This window comes from Tachypleus tridentatus, chromosome 11, assembly GCF_004210375.1.
Source record: "Tachypleus tridentatus isolate NWPU-2018 chromosome 11, ASM421037v1, whole genome shotgun sequence".
NCBI classification, from domain to species: Eukaryota; Metazoa; Arthropoda; class Merostomata; order Xiphosura; family Limulidae; genus Tachypleus; species Tachypleus tridentatus.
Genome location: NC_134835.1, coordinates 94148584 through 94166529, shown reverse-complemented (window position 1 = coordinate 94166529; position 17946 = coordinate 94148584). Strand labels below are relative to the sequence as shown.

At 29.3% G+C, this 17946-nt stretch overlaps 1 protein-coding gene across 15 annotated transcripts in view; it reads right to left on the bottom strand.

The window, feature by feature from the left end:
- LOC143232799 (tight junction protein ZO-1-like) overlaps positions 1–17946 on the bottom strand; it is a 110622-nt gene that overhangs the window by 33335 nt on the left and 59341 nt on the right. For 10 of the 15 annotated variants that reach the window (XM_076468664.1, XM_076468666.1, XM_076468665.1 and 7 more), the window contains 15 exons: positions 14202–14249; positions 13764–13888; positions 12380–12482; positions 11739–11826; positions 9756–9859; positions 9339–9501; positions 8903–8989; positions 8461–8518; positions 6692–6852; positions 5599–5668; positions 4870–5020; positions 4408–4510; positions 3956–4004; positions 704–868; positions 142–312 (listed from right to left, as the gene is read on the bottom strand). In XM_076468664.1, the coding sequence (XP_076324779.1) occupies positions 142–312; positions 704–868; positions 3956–4004; positions 4408–4510; positions 4870–5020; positions 5599–5668; positions 6692–6852; positions 8461–8518; positions 8903–8989; positions 9339–9501; positions 9756–9859; positions 11739–11826; positions 12380–12482; positions 13764–13888; positions 14202–14249 (1646 nt within the window). The remainder of the gene's footprint in view (positions 1–141; positions 313–703; positions 869–3955; positions 4005–4407; positions 4511–4869; positions 5021–5598; positions 5669–6691; positions 6853–8460; positions 8519–8902; positions 8990–9338; positions 9502–9755; positions 9860–11738; positions 11827–12379; positions 12483–13763; positions 13889–14201; positions 14250–17946) is intronic. The other 5 variants (XM_076468667.1, XM_076468668.1, XM_076468678.1 and 2 more) reach the window with 1 other exon arrangement.

Genomic DNA, 17946 nt, shown 5'->3' with positions numbered 1-17946 from the left:
GGCTTTCAACAGCTGTTATAGATTTTCTTAAAACACACAGAAATTAAATTAAAAAAAAATCTCAGTTAATAGTCCACCACATGATATATTATTAGCTATGATTGTATATTGTTGAGAGAAATTCAAATAAAGAGGACTTACTTGCTACTGTTAGGAATAACACCTTTCTGGACTTCATGATTGTTGTGATCTAGTCTGTAACCTAGCCAGGAACCCACAATTCCCTTGTATAAGGTATCAACAATATGAAATATCTCTCCAATTGTGAAGCTTATTTCTCCACTTTCATGACTCTCAAGGCAGAAATGTGTTCTATGCAAGATACAGTTTAATGTTTTGAGATAACTAGAATCACAATGTAAACATTTTTTCACTTTTTCCTTGGACCTTTAAAATCTGAGAATTCTATCTTGGCAACATAAAGACATGTAAGACACTTTCTGGTTAAGCATGTTTTCTTAAACCTTATGGCCCCAGTACCATTTTTAAATTCCTTTCTGTATATGGTATTACACTACATTCAAAATTTAATTAAACCACTTTACTATATATATATCAATGTAATTAACATCATAACACATGTTATAATTTGATTTTTATGATATCTATGTTATTATTCCTTTGTTTCAAAGAATACTTTCCAAAAAATACTTATATTGCTGTTTTTATATTATATGATCCACTCAGTATGAAAAATCTCAACTTTATCAGTAGTTTTCTCTCAGCCACATAAACTGGTAATGTACATGAGCTGAGTGTGTGTGTATGGCCTACTTCAGAGATGATATCAACAGCTGGTTTGTTTGGGACAAACAAATATAAATTTTTCAAACCTTGATGACTGCCATGTCCACCTTCTATACTTTGCCTTTAGATATACAATGTACATATAGTTAGTGGGTAACAGTGTATATAGTCATTATAAAGAGCTAAGTTTACACTACACTCTACCAATGGTTAATTTGAAAATGACATGGTTTTCCTCACACTATACATGCAACTCCCATTAATACTGTGGTTTGCTTGATCAACTATAACAATTATGATGGTTTCTTATTTAAATATGCTATAGTTAAACTGTACTATCTTGGTATTATTTAAGTATTATTTGTGTTTTAAAAATTGTACTTGGAAAGGTTTAATGACTTTATACTTTTAACTTATTGCCTGGGTTGTGAAAGTGTATAAACAAGATAGCATCATTCACGTGTGCACAGCATTAGTGAAATAAGTCTCTGTACAGAAGTCACCATATAATAATAATAAAGCTCTGTGAATACAATTTAACACATCTGCATAAATAATAAAAGGCAATGAACTGGAAAGAAAAATGAAAATTAAACTATAAGAGAAAAGACAAAGATATAAAATTACACATTTAAAAATCAATTTTGTTTTTTAATTTTAAATTTTTCATTGCACTCTATGTTAATAGATAGAGTTAGTGATACAGGAAAAATATGGAAAGTAAAATATAAATATTTAACTTAATAATTGTTGATATTTATTTAGGAGTTTCTATAAATTATACAAATGAAATGTGAAAACCATAAGATAAATGATACTTTTATACTTTATATATAAGAAAACCTTGCAGGTGAACTTTTCAAGAGTCTAGTTGCAAATAACTACACTAAATAACAAATTATTTTTATTAGGTATAACAGAAAAAATATAAATAATTTAATATCTTATTTTTCTGAAACTTCAAAAGTTTAGAAACGTTTTAGTCAAATTTAATCAATTCAAAAAAATTGATTTGTAGTTGGCATAAGTAAGAAGATTAGTTACAGTCAGCTTGGGGTGGTAAATGCAACTTCAGAGATAAGAGAGTGAAATGGCCAAAACTTGAAGAAGAATTGTACTTTCATCAAAAATGATAATTTTTGAAGCAAAACAGATAGTTCAGGAAAAAAATTATGATGATTTTACTGGTCATACATCTTGGTGTTACAGATTCATGAAACTTAAAAACCTAGGAATGCAAACAAGAACCAAAATAGCACAGAGGATGCCAGAAGAGTTTGAGAATAAAATTTTAGAATTCCATACATAAATAATCAACACAAGAAAATCAACAAATTTCTAATATGGATGAGGTACCACTAACTTTTGATGTTTTAAGAAATAAAACTGCTGAAAAGAAGGGCACTAAGAATATAACTATGGGAGCAAGTGGACATGAGAAAACCCATTACACAGTAGTATTATCATGTTGTGTCAATGGTTCAAAACTTCCACCAATGTTGATATTTAAAAGAAAGACCTTGTCATAAGAAAAGTTGCCAAGTGGTGTTCTTGTTCATGTACATCCAAGGGATGGAGGGATGAAGATGGGATGAAGTTGTGGCTTCAGAAAGTGAGAGCTAAATGTCCAGGTGAATTACTGAAAACCCCGGCCTTGCTTGTATGGGATTATTTTAGAGTACATAAGACTGATGCAGTTAAGAAAAAATTGCCCAAATGATGATCTAACTGGCTGTTATACCTGGTTGGCTAACAAGTAAATTACAACCACTGGATGTATCAATCAATAAGTCCTTCAAGTGCTTCATGCATGAGGAATGGAACAAATGAATGCAGATGGTCAACTACGAAGTGATTCCTACTGGAAGAAGGAAGAGACAAAGCATTCCAATTGTGAGTGAATGGGGTAAATGCTCATAGGACAGAGTTAAACCTGAAATTGTAATAAAGGCATTTAAGAAATGTGGCATAAGCTTGATGGTAGTGAAGATGATATCCTGTTTCAGGAAAGTGGTGAGAGTGAACCTTCAGAACTTGATTTCAGTGACAGTGAATGCAGTAATGCACAACATTTTCAAGGTTTTTATAATGAATGAATAGTATATTTTTGCATTGAATATATAGAACAACCTTGTTTTATTTCCTTTTTAATACTGCTTTTAAATACTTTAAAGGGGTTTATGGTAAGTAAGCAGTTTGTTTGTTTGTTTCCTTAATGTTTAAAAGTACCAAAAACCTTTTTTCTCCCCCAAAGTGTGGAAACTGTAATAAAGATATTTAAAAAATGGGATGTGAGCAATTGTCTTAATGGTACCAAAGATGATAGTGTTTGAAGACAAGTGAGAGTGAACTTTGAGAACTTGTTTTCAGTGAATTCAGTGATGCAAAAGAAGATTTTGAAAGTTTTCATATTGAATGAACAATGTTTTGATGTAAATGTATAAAACAACCCTATTTTATTTTATTATGGACACTACTTTTGAAGCATTCTAAAGAATAATAAAAGATTATGCTGATGTTGAACAAATAAATAAATGATAACTGTAAAAAATATTTTTTTCCCTGAAGACAGCCTTGAAAATAGAGGTGTGTCTTATACACTACAAATAAGGTAATAAAAATAGTAGATTTTTCACAAAAAATAAATGAAATTACCGGTTCTTCTTTACATTCCTTCTTAAATCATCTTGTATCTTTTTCAGTTAACATCCAGAAACAGAGTATTTTAACTACAAATTTAAAATTCCCAGTTTCCACCTGAAGAAAAAAGGTCCAACTTTCGAAATCACTCAGGTTATAGGATTTTTATCATTTTGTATCAAGACTTATTGAACCTATGTGTTTTTTCTTACATCATGAAAGCTTGGAACCATGTTCTCTGCAGTTAAGAACTAGGAAGCTAACAACACAATAATCATGTGCTTTTCTGCAAACAATTGTTTTTTGTGTTAGTTTTTTAACCCTTAATTACTAAATTAAAGACACAAAAATGTTCAAAACTAATGTTTTCTACATGTGTAACTTAATACTTGTCTATACTGGAATTGTTGCATTATTCTTGAAACAAATCAACTTCAGTATTTAATTTAATGTCCTTTCCTCAAAATTTGCTTTATTTTATTTCAAAAGCAACTAAATTCTTTCATATTCGTTTTAAACTGTAAAGTTGATAAAACCTATTACTTAAAACATTTTTAAGAAAACTAACCTGATATTAAACGAATCTCCCCTTTGGGTGGCTACTATTTCATCATACTCTGGAAATAAAATTTAAAAAATCACAATGTTGAAAAAAAAGTAAACACAGAAACATTTGATTGAAAGTATTTCAGATCATTTTCGTATTGTAAGTTTAACAACAGTTGCTGTGCCAGTAGAACAGTTTTGTTCCAGTTGTTATATTTAGTAATAAAAACAGTTATTAAATAATAGGAGAAAATATATGCTACGTAATATTCTGTGCATGAAAAAAGTATGAAATTGCTAGGGGAAAAAAACTATACAAATTTTAGCCAAAGTAGGTTTTTTAGTTTCATATTTATGAAAATATCATTTCAGAACAAAAAACATGAAATGATGAGAAATAACAATTACTCATGTGATTAATATAACAAACAAAATATATGTAATTATAAATAAATTCACAAACTTCTTTCATACCTTCCTTCCTGTGTTGAACAATTAATTCAACATGATCTTGTGAATTCATCAAAAGCATTACTGCTTCTTCCCTTGTAACCCCTTTCATGTCTTTATTATTTACCTGAAGTATTTAGAAAACAGAAAATAACACTTTTGCTGTTTTAATTATCAATATAATCACTTTTGTTTGCACACTTAACAAAATATGTTATTCTGAAACCATGTTTTAAAGATTCAGATAAAATATTATTAGTAAATACTAAAATTCGTATTACTCTGAAACTGAATAATCAAATACTATGTTTGGAACCTACTTAAAAGACAATATAAACCAAATAAGAAAGTTAAATAAATTACACTTGTTTCAATCTAAGGATAACATATTAGTTTTGTGTAAAAAATTGCTTTGAGAATGATTTTAAATTTTAATAAATTTTAAGGTGTTGTTTAGAGCACATCACTAGAACTTTTTGTAAATACCTTAAGTACTTTATCACCTGACTGAAGACCTTGTAATGAAGCTGGACTACCTGGCTGGACTGAAGTAACAAAAATTCCTGCTTCATTGCCTCCTGTTAACCTAATACCAACACTTCCATCTTTTTGAAAGGAAACAAGTCTGGGGTCAGGCCTATTAATGTGTTAAAACATAAATAATTTACTTTTGTAGTATCTTTGATACTCATTAAACAATACTACTACACCTTGAAAATAAAAAGTAATGAATAAAAATTAACAAAAAGAAGAGTTAAAACTTATGAAAAAAATTACCACTTAAAATGTTTTGCCTAATTTTTATTTCATCATTCACCAGTGTAAATGAAATACAACAAACAAGGTTACCTGACACCAACAACACTCTTCCAGAGGTTAAATACAAAACAAGTAATATTTGATTGATAATTTTGGGCAAAGATACGAGGGCTATTTGTGCTAGCCATCCTTAACTTAGCAGTGTAAGACCGGAGGGAAGGCAGCTAGTCATCATCACCCACTGTGAGCTACTCTTCTACTAATGAATAGTGTGATTGACCATAACATTATAACACCCCCAAGGCTAAAAGGGTGAGCACATTTGGTGTGATTATAATTCAAACCCGTCACCCTCAGATTAAAAGTTGAGCACCCAAATCTCCTGGCCATGTCAAGCCAAATGAGTAATAACTACAGATTAGGCCTACACAATATTTATTAAAAGTAAGTACTTACAAAGCATTTCTATTTCTTCTTGAAGAAATCTCTTTATCACTGTGATCTTTTCTTGCATTGGTAGTCAGTTCTACAAGTAGATATTGCATTAGTATTTTTTACCATAAGTCTTTTAAAAGTATAAAAGTTTGGACTAAATGATGAAAATAAACAGGTGGAAATTACATATGTTCCTCTTCACAAATTACCTGAAAAGTTGATGTGGCTGTTGGAAATCACGTATGAACCAATACAGCATATAAACTAAGTTAAAAATGAAAACATATTCCCTTTATGTAATAATATGATTCATTTCATAGTGATAAAAGAAAACAAAGAGAGAAAGAGGAAAAATAAGCAGTTAATGCAATCAAGGAACTCATCATATTTCAGAGTTTGAAAGTTGTTATTAAAAAGTAAGTTGATTTAAAAAAAACATAAATATTTATAATAATTAGTGTTAGGATGCACGTGAAACAATTGCAACTTTTTAAGAAAATGTTTTAAGACAAACTGTGGTTTATCAGACAAAATTGTACATCTCATTTCTCAAAGCATATTGTTTTTGTTTAATAACCAAAACTGTGCAATTTCAAAAAAATTATTACATGGTCAAAATTATTTTTAACTTCAACAGATGTCACTCAAAGTTATTTGAAAATTCATAGAAATGGTAAACATCCTTCAATGAATTCCAAAAAAATTTATATGTATGAAAATATTCCACAAGAGTAAACATCAGAAAGACGATCAAACCTAATACGACTGATTAAGCTTTGAGTTCTGTACTGTCAGATAGGCTACAGCAAGACACAGTAAGTCTAACTTTGCAATATTAAATGATGAAGAAACTCCTCACACAAATCATATACTAAGTTCAATAAAACAAAAACACTGAAAATACTGAAGTTCCATTACAAACTGAGTGCTTTTCCTCACATAAGAAGAATGATTTAATAAACCATTTACAGAAGGAAATTAATGTGGGAATAAGAGAAATCTTGATGAAGTTTAATAGCTTTATTAAATGATTAGGAACTCAATACCTAAACAGACTATGCAGGGAAATTTCATTGCTGAATTTAACTTTCAAAAGGTTACAAAATATCTTTACCATCTACTCGAGGTAGAGGTGGTCTCAGAGAAGGTTTATCTCCTTCTGTTGTCAGTAAACCTCTAGAGTGACCATGGCCAGTCAAAAGTGGAGTTGCAGGCTGATCTAGATGACCAAGAGAAATTCCCATCAATGGACCCCGATTTCGGCCACTCTGCACTCTGCAATTGAATTATGTAAGATACAATTATTGTAGTAACTATTTCTTAATCACTATACAAACTTTCAATTACAAATACTTTCCCCAGAAATCATGATTTTTGTTAAATTTCTTATTTAAATCTAATGTTTCTTGAAGATTCAAACTGTGAAATATTAGTTTCTATGAAGATTTAAAAATATAGAAAAGGATAAACATTTGGGCTCCAAAAGAGCATTTATGAAAACAGACAATAAGTATTTTAAAATAGATAATAATTATAAAAGGATAACACATAGCATTTAAACTTCATAATTCCACAAATCCATGAAAGCAAAACAAAATATGAAACAGTATATCAACTACATTATATCTGCCATATCTAGTGCTGACAAGGTCTTTTACCCAATACCAAGGCTCATCAGCTCAATCAAGGATATAAAATAAATAGTAGTGATCTAGGGCAGTGTTCCTCAAACTTTAACAACTCAAGATCCCAAACCTATTAGTTTTTTTATTTTGAAAACAAATCATGTATATGAGAAGCTGTATTCCAAAATTAAATGTTTTAATTCATATAAATTTAATTTTAGGAAAACTACTTGTTTATATTACAAATTATATATTTTAAATAAAATTTATAAACTTTTGGGTAAGATCTGCAGACCTTCTGAATTACCCTTTCAGACCTTAGTTTGAGAAATTCTGGTTTAGAAAATATATATCACCAGTTTTCATCAACAACTAATAGGGTGTAAATTAGATTAAGAAATTAAATGTAATTATTATCAACCTTATTTTAGTCATTTACAGATTAGGTAATTAGGTAATAATTAATAACAAAACTTGTTCATTTCATTTCAACAACATTTATATATTTTATTCATTTACTTTTTGCAGCACATGCAATATCAAAAAATACGAGATACAAGATATTTATTATCATTTTTCTAATAACTAACTAATGACAGTGTTGTAGTTTAATTTCTAAACAATTGAAATATTAAAGTTTTAAACTACACACAGCTCTATTTAGGGCTCTCTTGTACAATTAGTTTCCTTTACTAAACACTACAAATACTGAAAATTAGCCAAGGACAAACACAACTGCCAATAACAATTATTTTAGAAAAAAAATTGTTAGTTTATTTCTGGGTAATTTATGAATTTTTACTATTTGCATGCATGAGTTCAAGTTACATACCGTGTTTCTCCGAAAATAAGACAGGGCTTATATTAATTTTCACTCCAAAATATGACACTAGGGCTTATTTTCGGGGGATGTCTTATTTTGATATATTAAAAAAATGAAGTTACAAAGTAAAACTATTAAACTAACCATTTAAAATAAACTATTATTAAACTATTAAACTAACTGATTAATACTTAAACAAACTAATTAACTAACTATTAAACTAATTAATAAATTAATTTTTTTTTTATTTCTTTCCTCTTCCTGCCACTCTTAACTAGGGCTTATTTTAAGGGTAGGGCTTATATTAAAACTATCCCCAAAATCACACTAGGTCTTATTTTATGGGTAGGTCTTATTATCGGAGAAACACGGTATTAGATAAAAATCAGCATTTGGAAAAACAACAAAATTAAAATATAAAATTACTATTCTTACTTGGTAAGATTATTTTTAGACTCTGATTGGTCAGATAGTAGTGGTGGTCTTAGGTCCCCTGAAATGTATTATGTGAAAATTATTTTTGGAACAAATGTAGATGTTTCTTCAGTTACAAAAGCTCCATGTAAACAATTAAATTTCTCACTACACACTAATCACATATATTATGTACTTATGTATCATGTACAAATAAATATTTTTTGCTATCAATGAAATTTAAAATTTAAAGGCATACTGCTGTAACATACTACAAAGAGAATTTTAGAACCAAAAAGCTAAAAACAACTAAAAAATTACTACTGGAAAAACATGATTTAAATAAACACAACTAGTAGGTAATTAAAACTGTTGAACAACTTGCATAAAGTGAGGTATTAGAGCTATGAATATAATACCAGCAAAATAACAGCCTAACTATTCAAACTGTTAAGGAACAAACCTCGAGTGGGAGTTTGGACATACAAGTTCTGATTACTCCACTGAGGTCTTGTACTTGAAACATCAATAAAATTGGTTGGAGAAGTTTCTGAAAGTTACAAAACAGTATCTGTAATGACAAATTAAGGAGCTATTTAATAGAAGCTAATTTTATGAAACATCTGCAATTTACAGTGATATTGATAAGACAAATGAAGAAATTATTAATTACCATTTGAGTAATCGTTTTGCAAAAACTATCACAAATTTACTCTAGAGAATTTTATTGACCAAAAAAGTCAATACCTAATTATTTCAGAGATATTTCTCTATATAATCAATATGCTGAAGTTACTTTGAAAGCATCAGTTTTCACAATATGTTTTAGTTTTATAATTTAATATCAATCACCCTTCATATGTTCACAAGCAAGTGGGATAACATTTATTTATTCTTACCCTTATTCAGTCTTGCTCTAATCTCCTGTAAATTATTATTATTATTATTATTTACAGTCTTGATGTTTTCTCTTCTTACAACAAGTTGTAATTTTTCTTTGGCAGCATCTAAAAATTTTTTTGCATCTCTGAGGTTGATATTTTCTGTATTGTTGTTGTTGATCTGAAAAAATAAAATCAAGTCTTCAAACAAACTTTACTACAGACATATAAATGTATTATGTACTAAGAGTTAAATGCCACTGTTTGTGTATTGTTTCTTCTCTGTTCCAAGGTAATGTCCAAACTATATCAAGTAAAGTAAGTAATGTGAAAATTATCAGCACTCATGATGTTTCATTCTTGAGTTTTTATTTGGCATGCCACTTTTCTAATATACTAGATTACTATTACTTTAGTTTTCTACGATTCACTTACCTTAACAATGATATCACCTTCTTGAAGGGTGCCATCTTTATTTGATGGGAGGCGTTTAGTGAACTCCTTGATATAGATTTTGCATCCCAACACAATACCAAAATCTGATAAAAAAAAATTACCACAATTTTTCATAATGAATTTCATTTAATGTACAAATACTTTCACTATGGAAAAGAAGAAGTTGATACTTGGATCAATAATATAAACTTAACAACAGTAAAATATCCAAACCTTTATGTCACATACTTGTCAAAAAAATTATTTTTAGGGTATCTGTCTGTCAAATAATTTTAATTAAAAGGAAAAAAAAAAGAAACTAATCATAAGTACATTTTTGCATATAATATTAATTACACAGTAAATAAAACTTTTTATAATTTAATGGCAAACAATGCAAGTGAAAATATAGATTATGTACATATTAGTAAATTGTTCTGAAATACATGATTCAAAAACTTTTTATGTAATGAAGACGTAAAAAAAAGATAAAGAATGTAAATATGTTACATAAATACTTCTTGGTCTGTTCTATGAGTTATGCATACACAAGGCCAGAATATATGAGGAAATGTGTTTTAAGAAACACATATGTTCCTATGTTTCCAGAAACAAGAAAACATATGTCCCAGAGTAGACAGCTGGCTCCTAAGTTCAGAAATATTTTAAGGAAACACTATGCCTTTAACCAATTCAAAGAGACTTGCACCTTGGCAAGATGGTGACTTCAACAGAAGATGCAAAGCTTTGGAATTTGCTACAGTTAATTGTTTTGTTGAAAAGTACACAAAAAGACCATGTTTATTCAATGTAAGAAACAAGGGCTACTGCAATCATAACCTTAAAAAGGAACATACAAATTATGAAGTGATAATTTAAAATATTATGATATGCTTCTTTCTTTGGGGGATTTAGAATTGATTTCCTTGTCCAGAGAACTCTGTTCCTGCAACTTCTCCTTCTTTTGTTAAGTTATAATGCAATTATAAGCAAGCACCTCTCAGTTCAATAAGAGTTTCATCCATTTTTAAACAAGTAAAAGTAATAAATAACATGCTACTTAAAAATGTTACCAAACAATATTTGGGGAAATTTTTTCTCTGACAAATTGTTTCCTCTTGTGTGATAAATAAATATATAGGAAAGAAATGATATAGTTCTGATTATCAATGATTAATAATTATTTGAAATTTAAGAGTCCCAAAGCCCAAAGAAAAATAAACATAAAATGCAATGAGATAAAAAACTTAAATTAGTTTAAATTTACTTAAAACTTCACCTGTTGTAGAATTCATAATGTATAATTTACTGTCTTATTACATTTAGTGAAATTATGGAACTAAAAACTGTATTGGAGCCAGTGAGACTGAAATGCATAAGTATTTGAAGAAAATAATGAGCAAAAATTTTAACATTTGAAATAATTTTTTTAAAAATGACACAACCTAAATACCAAAAGATTTATAGTGAATGATCATTGTATTATTTTTGTCTTGAATTAAAAATGAAGAATAATAGAACACAATGATGTAAAACAAATCTCATAAGAAAGAGTTTTAGCTGAATGACAAAACCTCAGTTATTTTAAAAAAAGTACTTTCTAACTTTTGTTCATCATTTTTGGATGTATTTTACATTATTTTATTATATTAATTTTGTGAAAACTTTTTACCTCTAGTTTGTTTCAATTTCAATATTTCTCTAATCCTTCAGAGAAACCTTTACATAATATTTAATTTATAAAATAGCTGTTAAATATCCAGATACTAACTCAAAATTTTAAACAAGATTCAAAAAGAGAAGCAAAGATATTTTAAGTATTTTTAATGTTAATGGTTTATTAAAAAATATTATGTCTATAAAATGCAAGAATGTAATATAGGATAGAAATAATTTTTGTATTTTATTAAATAAAATATATAAATTAGGAACACACAACTATCTCAATAACTTGGATGATTTCCTTAAAAGTAATCATCATACCTTCCTTTTTCTTATTTTTTGTTAAAGTAACTTTGAAGGTTTGTGAATCTTCACCACTGCTGTTTGTAAGCACGCGACGTTTAATTTCCTTGGAAGAGAAGAGATAATTCAAATACAAAAAAAGTACATAAAACAAATAAACATTATCAACTCATCAACATGACAGGGTAAATTTAGTTATTACACAGGGTATCTGCTTAGTAGTTTTTTTACATTCTGTATAGAACAAATTAGTTTTAATGGGAAAAATCCAAGACCAAATAATATTATAAGTGATATTCCTAACATATATAACTATGTTAAACTTTATAATTAAAAAAAAATTGTATTCTATATCACAATCACAATTTTAATTGCATTTAGTACATCCACAATGAAATATGACTACAATAAAACAATTGGTAATTAGCCTTTAAACAGTTTTGATACATACATATATAGCTATACACACACACACACAGTAATAACATCATATGTAATTACAAACACACATTGCTTTTTAATTCCAACTATTATACTGACGTTACATAAGAATATCTGATGATATATAAAAACAAACTTCTGGTGTATTATTTACAATGGTATAAAACCAACAAATTATTATTTTATACCTTTTTTTAGAATATGCAATATCTACTCACCAAATTAACAACACTTCCACTTTCTCTGAGAACCTGGACTGCTGTTGAATAATCCACATTCTCCAGTGAAATTCCATTCACACTTACAACTCGATCGTTAACTCTGAAATTAGACAAAATATTTAATTACTTTGTTGACAGATTAATGAAACAGTCTTTAAAAAACAAAAATTCATAATTTAAGTTTGCTTTGATTTATTATCATAGTTTTCATAATGAAAGTCTAATTATTTAGCTATAATTATCAACTTAATCTGTTCTGTATTATTTTTAAAAATTAAACATTCCAATCTTTGTTCCCCTTAATTTTTGTTGCACAGAATATAAAAACATACAAATACTAATTTCAAATTATTTACCCTACAAAAAAAAACAAAAAACAGTTTTACCAAGCTTGATTAGTTTTTATACATTTCACTATTTAAAAAAAAATGATTGTAAAAACATAAATACAGTGAACATTTATTTCATTTATTTACAATAACTCTCTCTCTCTCTCTCTATATATATATATATATATATATATATAGAAAAAATCTTAAGTACTAAATAAAAACTAAATTAATCAACTTAAGCCATGTTTGTATTTAAGAAACAATTTACAGTGTCTTGTTGTAAGACTTAATTTCCTTATTCATTGTAATGGAATTATGTTTGAAATACTTACTATATTATGTCATGCAGTCATGAACAAGGCATGCTGGCTGTCTTATTACTTGGCTGTGCTAAGTGTTTTGATCAGAAAGATGCTGTCTGCCCAGCTTAAGTTATTTTTGTACGTAATTGATTTAGTTTCAATTTATCATTTATACTAACTTGAATATTGTGATTACATTTTTACTTTAGATTATTACTTGCTTTTGTGATTGTAAACTGTGTCAAATACAATTTATTTAAACTTTCTTTATGGGTACATAGGTCAAGAAATACTGAGTGTCTGTGTTATTATATGTATTTTGGTGTGTAACATTTATTACTTTTTTAACCCACACTGTAACCACCCCAAGTGTTTAGTGAAGTATGCAACAAGAGACAGAGGTTACATCCTGTAGTGTTTATAGACTGTTTTATAAGATTTTGACTGATCTAAACTTCACTTTTACTACTACGCCCACTAGCTACAAAATTCTGATACCTCTGAAGAGTGTTTATAACATTACCCATTTTTATTATCTATTGCAACTTTCTTAAAGTAACTACACTTGTTTTCATTTAAATAAAGATGTCTATCTGAATGAAAGACATTTATAAAAAGACATATCTAACACTTTAATATATCCTTTAATTTGAAGAAACTATATCAAGTATACATTAAACACTGATTTATCTTTGTAAAAAAACAACAGTGTTTGTTTGTTTATAACTTATTAACAAATGCACTTACTGCAGCTTTCCTTCTGCTGGTCCAGCCTTTAACACATCTGATATTGCAATAGATGGTTCTCCATTAGCAAAATGTGGATTGTCTCGACCACCACTTACAGCTATTCCAAAACCATAGCCAGGAACCTAAAGTATTCATTACCAAATTTAAAGCACATTTAATGAAACAGTTACAATATGTTAACATAATCAGTCCCTATTCCTAAACAGCATTTTATTTCAACCTCAAACAATATTTGAAATACATTTCAACAAATTTTCTTTGATGAATAATCAACAATTATGAAGCAGTGGATAGAAAGTTTAATCAGATACTCACCATTTTATCACATTTACTGGAAATTTTGTAAAAACTTAGAATAATCACAGATTGATCAGTATAATTAAATACTTATTTCAACATGATGTGCATTGCTACAAACTAATTTGCTCTACTTACACGGTTGATTGTAACACTGTGATTTTCCCATGTTATACGTTCTCCACTCTAAAAAAAAAAAAAAGAGAAAAATATTAAACAGATACCTACATATTTAGAAACAAAACCCAAATGTGACAAATACTGTTTATACCTTTATACTATAGATTTTTTATTTTATGGCACTTAAGATAATGTTTCAACAAATCTTATTTGATTACATTATCCAGTTTCTTTTATTTAGTTTAGCCTCCATGCATCATTTGATTAAAAATTAAAAAAACTTTTATATTTTCATTTCACTAAAACAGTGTTGATCCTATTCACACTACAGAACTTTGTGATGACCTATATCCCATGTGGTCACTAAAATTACAACTATGTATGCTATGCATAAACATACACAGCACACTCAAGTTACACTTATTTATCACCCATTACTGAGAAGTTAAACAGGATAAGTAAAATGATACACATTCTTTTAATTCAGTTCTTTCATTGTGGAGAAAAGGGTTTGATTTAAATATGGGTCAGAGTATTTATGTCATCATTACATACCATGGTAGTCAGTACATGGAATGTTTTGAGTCACATATGACAGAAAAATAAGAAAAATATATAGGACTTCTTCCACCACAAGGAATTTTAAATTTCAGGAAAGGACTCACAGTAATGAAAAAAAAAATGGATTATCTATCACCAGAAGTAAAACTGTTCTCTTTAACTTGGATGATTAAATAATTAATTGATGATTTGAAACCATGAATATATGGTGAAGCTTCTGTACCTAATGAAGTGTTTTGCTAGTAAAACCATGGTTGTAACTGTGAGCTGGAGTAAGAACAGCCTGTTCAGGTTGGTAGATTACGTTCTCATGCATAGATAGTAATGTCTCATTCAAATCCAGAATAGATCCATATGTGGACAAAGCCAAGGCCAGAAGGGAGACTTGTCAAGCCTGCAAAGAACAAAGTCCACTTCCTGCACTGGATTGTGGAGTATCAGCAGCCCAAGAAAATGTACTGGTTTTCTGGTTTTAAACTCCATATGGAGTGACTAAAAGGGTATCAGAAACAACATCGAGGAAGAGTAACTGCATAATTAAACTAGGAAACTATCTTTCCTTCCAATGAATAGCCAAGACGAACGTGGATAGTTCTCTTAAAAGTGTTTTTTTTTGTTTTTTTGTGTTTTTAAAAATTAACCTCTTCTATTTCTATAAGAATGAGTGTTAATAGCAATTCTGATCCTGGGCATTTTACAGAAAATAACAGAATTAACCAAAATCACAGAGATATTAAGATAAAGTACAAGGATGAAACAAAGCTTTACAGCTTAGCAGCTTTTGTCCAGACTTTCAAAGGAATTAAAGGATCATATTATTTAAGAAGGTCAATGTGCATGTCACAAAAGTTTTAGTTACATTCAACATTCATTCCAATTACTTTATTATCATTGTATGTCAATACACTTACCATAAAAACATTGTATAATTCAGAGTTTTATCTTATCTGAATTTTACCTTTACCTAGGATGAACAAGAAGCCAGGGCACACTTGGCCCCTTCAGCTTAGACTTAACATGGTGGAAATTGATGCTGTTGATTAAATAGTTGTTTTTTTAACATACTCCTAATTTTTATAATACACAATGTTTTCTTTCTCCATTTACAGAATAGTGTGTTTGGAGTTAAGCATAAAGATATACATTGTACTATGTTGTTCTCACCACTGGTATTGAAACTTACCACTGTGTCACAACAGACTTACTATTTGGTTTGTTTTTTAATTTCGTGCACTATCTGCACTAGTTGTTCCTAATTTAGCAGTGTAAAACTAAAAAAAGACAGCTAGTCATCGTGACCCACTGCCAACTCTTTTTACCAATGCATAGTGGGATTAACCGTAACATTATAATGCTCCCATGGCTGAAAGAGCGAGCATGTTTGGTGTGACGGGGATTCGAACCCGCGACCCTCGGATTACGAGTCGCGTGCCTTAACCGCCTGGCCACGCCAGGATTTAGACTTACTGAAAAGATTGCTGTTGTTGAGAGATAATAAATACCGACCAGTACGTGACTGTATGTTAAACTACACAATACGCATTTGCTCAAGTTCAACAACCTGTGAATGGGCATTAATTTCTTAAGTAACCTTGATAAACATTGCCTGGTAGCCTGATAAAGAAAAGAAATTTTATCATTCTATAGTTTTTAAAATGTGTATGGTTAGAACATTTTTTTTTGTTCTGCATGGCCAGACGTCTAAATATGGACTTTAACGAGTCAGAGACGATAAAAAAATGACTGCACTGAAAAAAATGTCTACAAAAACCTATGATAACGAAGATTGGCAACGACGATAGCCGAACTAACATTTGGAACCTCTGAATATAACTGTTTTAGCTTAATCAGTGACAGGATCAAAATTTTCCTATCAGACCCTAACAACAGTTACATAACTAAGCCAACCACGCAACTATTATTTCATAATGAAAAATGAAATGATCTTAAACAACGCGCTATTATTTCATGCATTCAAAACGATCTGTAACACTGACAGTTCAAGCACGACAGTGACATACTAGACCTGTGTATGTGTACATATAATCTGAGCCAAAAAATAATAAAATTTCAAGTGGGAAAAGATGTTGACAGTGATCACCTTCCAATATATTATGTCTTTGATCTCGCCCCCCATAAAAATATAACATTTAGGAAAGAAAAATTTAATTACAGAAAAGTAGATTGGCAAAATTACAAACAGGAATTAAACAACCTATTACCTAATAAAGTTGTAAAAGAAGTTAAAACCCATATTGAAATGGATAACTACTGTCAAACAATTACGGAGTGCCTTCAGAAAGCAGCCAAGTTAACAATACCAAAACAACACCATAAAACAACAAACAACACATGGAAACCCACCACAGAAATAATCAATCTAATCAAAAAACGAAGACAATTAAGAAGACAGTACATGATAACAAGAGACAGAGAAACCAAAACGTAAATAAACAACATTAGAAATCACATCAGAACACAAATAAAACAACAAAAACAAAATAAATGGGACAATTACTGCTCAAAACTAAGTGATAAAACTGACCCGAAAAAATTCTGGTCACATCTTAAAAGACTCACAAATGAAAATACAGACACAAAGAAATATCCTCCACTTGAACATAATAATACTATAGCACACACAAATAAAGAAATAGCCCAAGCTTTCAAACATCAACTCCAAAATACTTTTAAAACTCACACTGATCCAGATATGGATACATATTTCTACAATAAAGTCACTAATCACATATTAAACAATAAACATCAGTTTGAACCAATTTTTCCAATAAACATAACTGATACAAATACAAGTTCCGACACAGATTATACAAGCACGTTACTAACAAATGAAATATCCCTTCAAGAACTACTCGAAGCAATAAAAAACACAAAAATCAAAGCACCAGGTGAAGATGAAATACAAGCTATCCTTCTAAAAAAGGGCACTCCGAAATTGTTTGACCACCTAAATTCACTTTTTAACTTATATCTATCCTCAGGATACATCCCAGTTTCTTGGAAGCTTGCAAATATATTAATGTTCCATAAGGAAGGAAAGCCAGCAAATAAACCTAATAGCTACCGACCAATCAGCCTGACCAGCTGTGTAGGCAAAATTCTTGAAAGAATAATCAGTAATAGACTCTCCACATTCTTGGAGATAACATCAAAATTACCAAAAGAACAAAATGGATTCAGG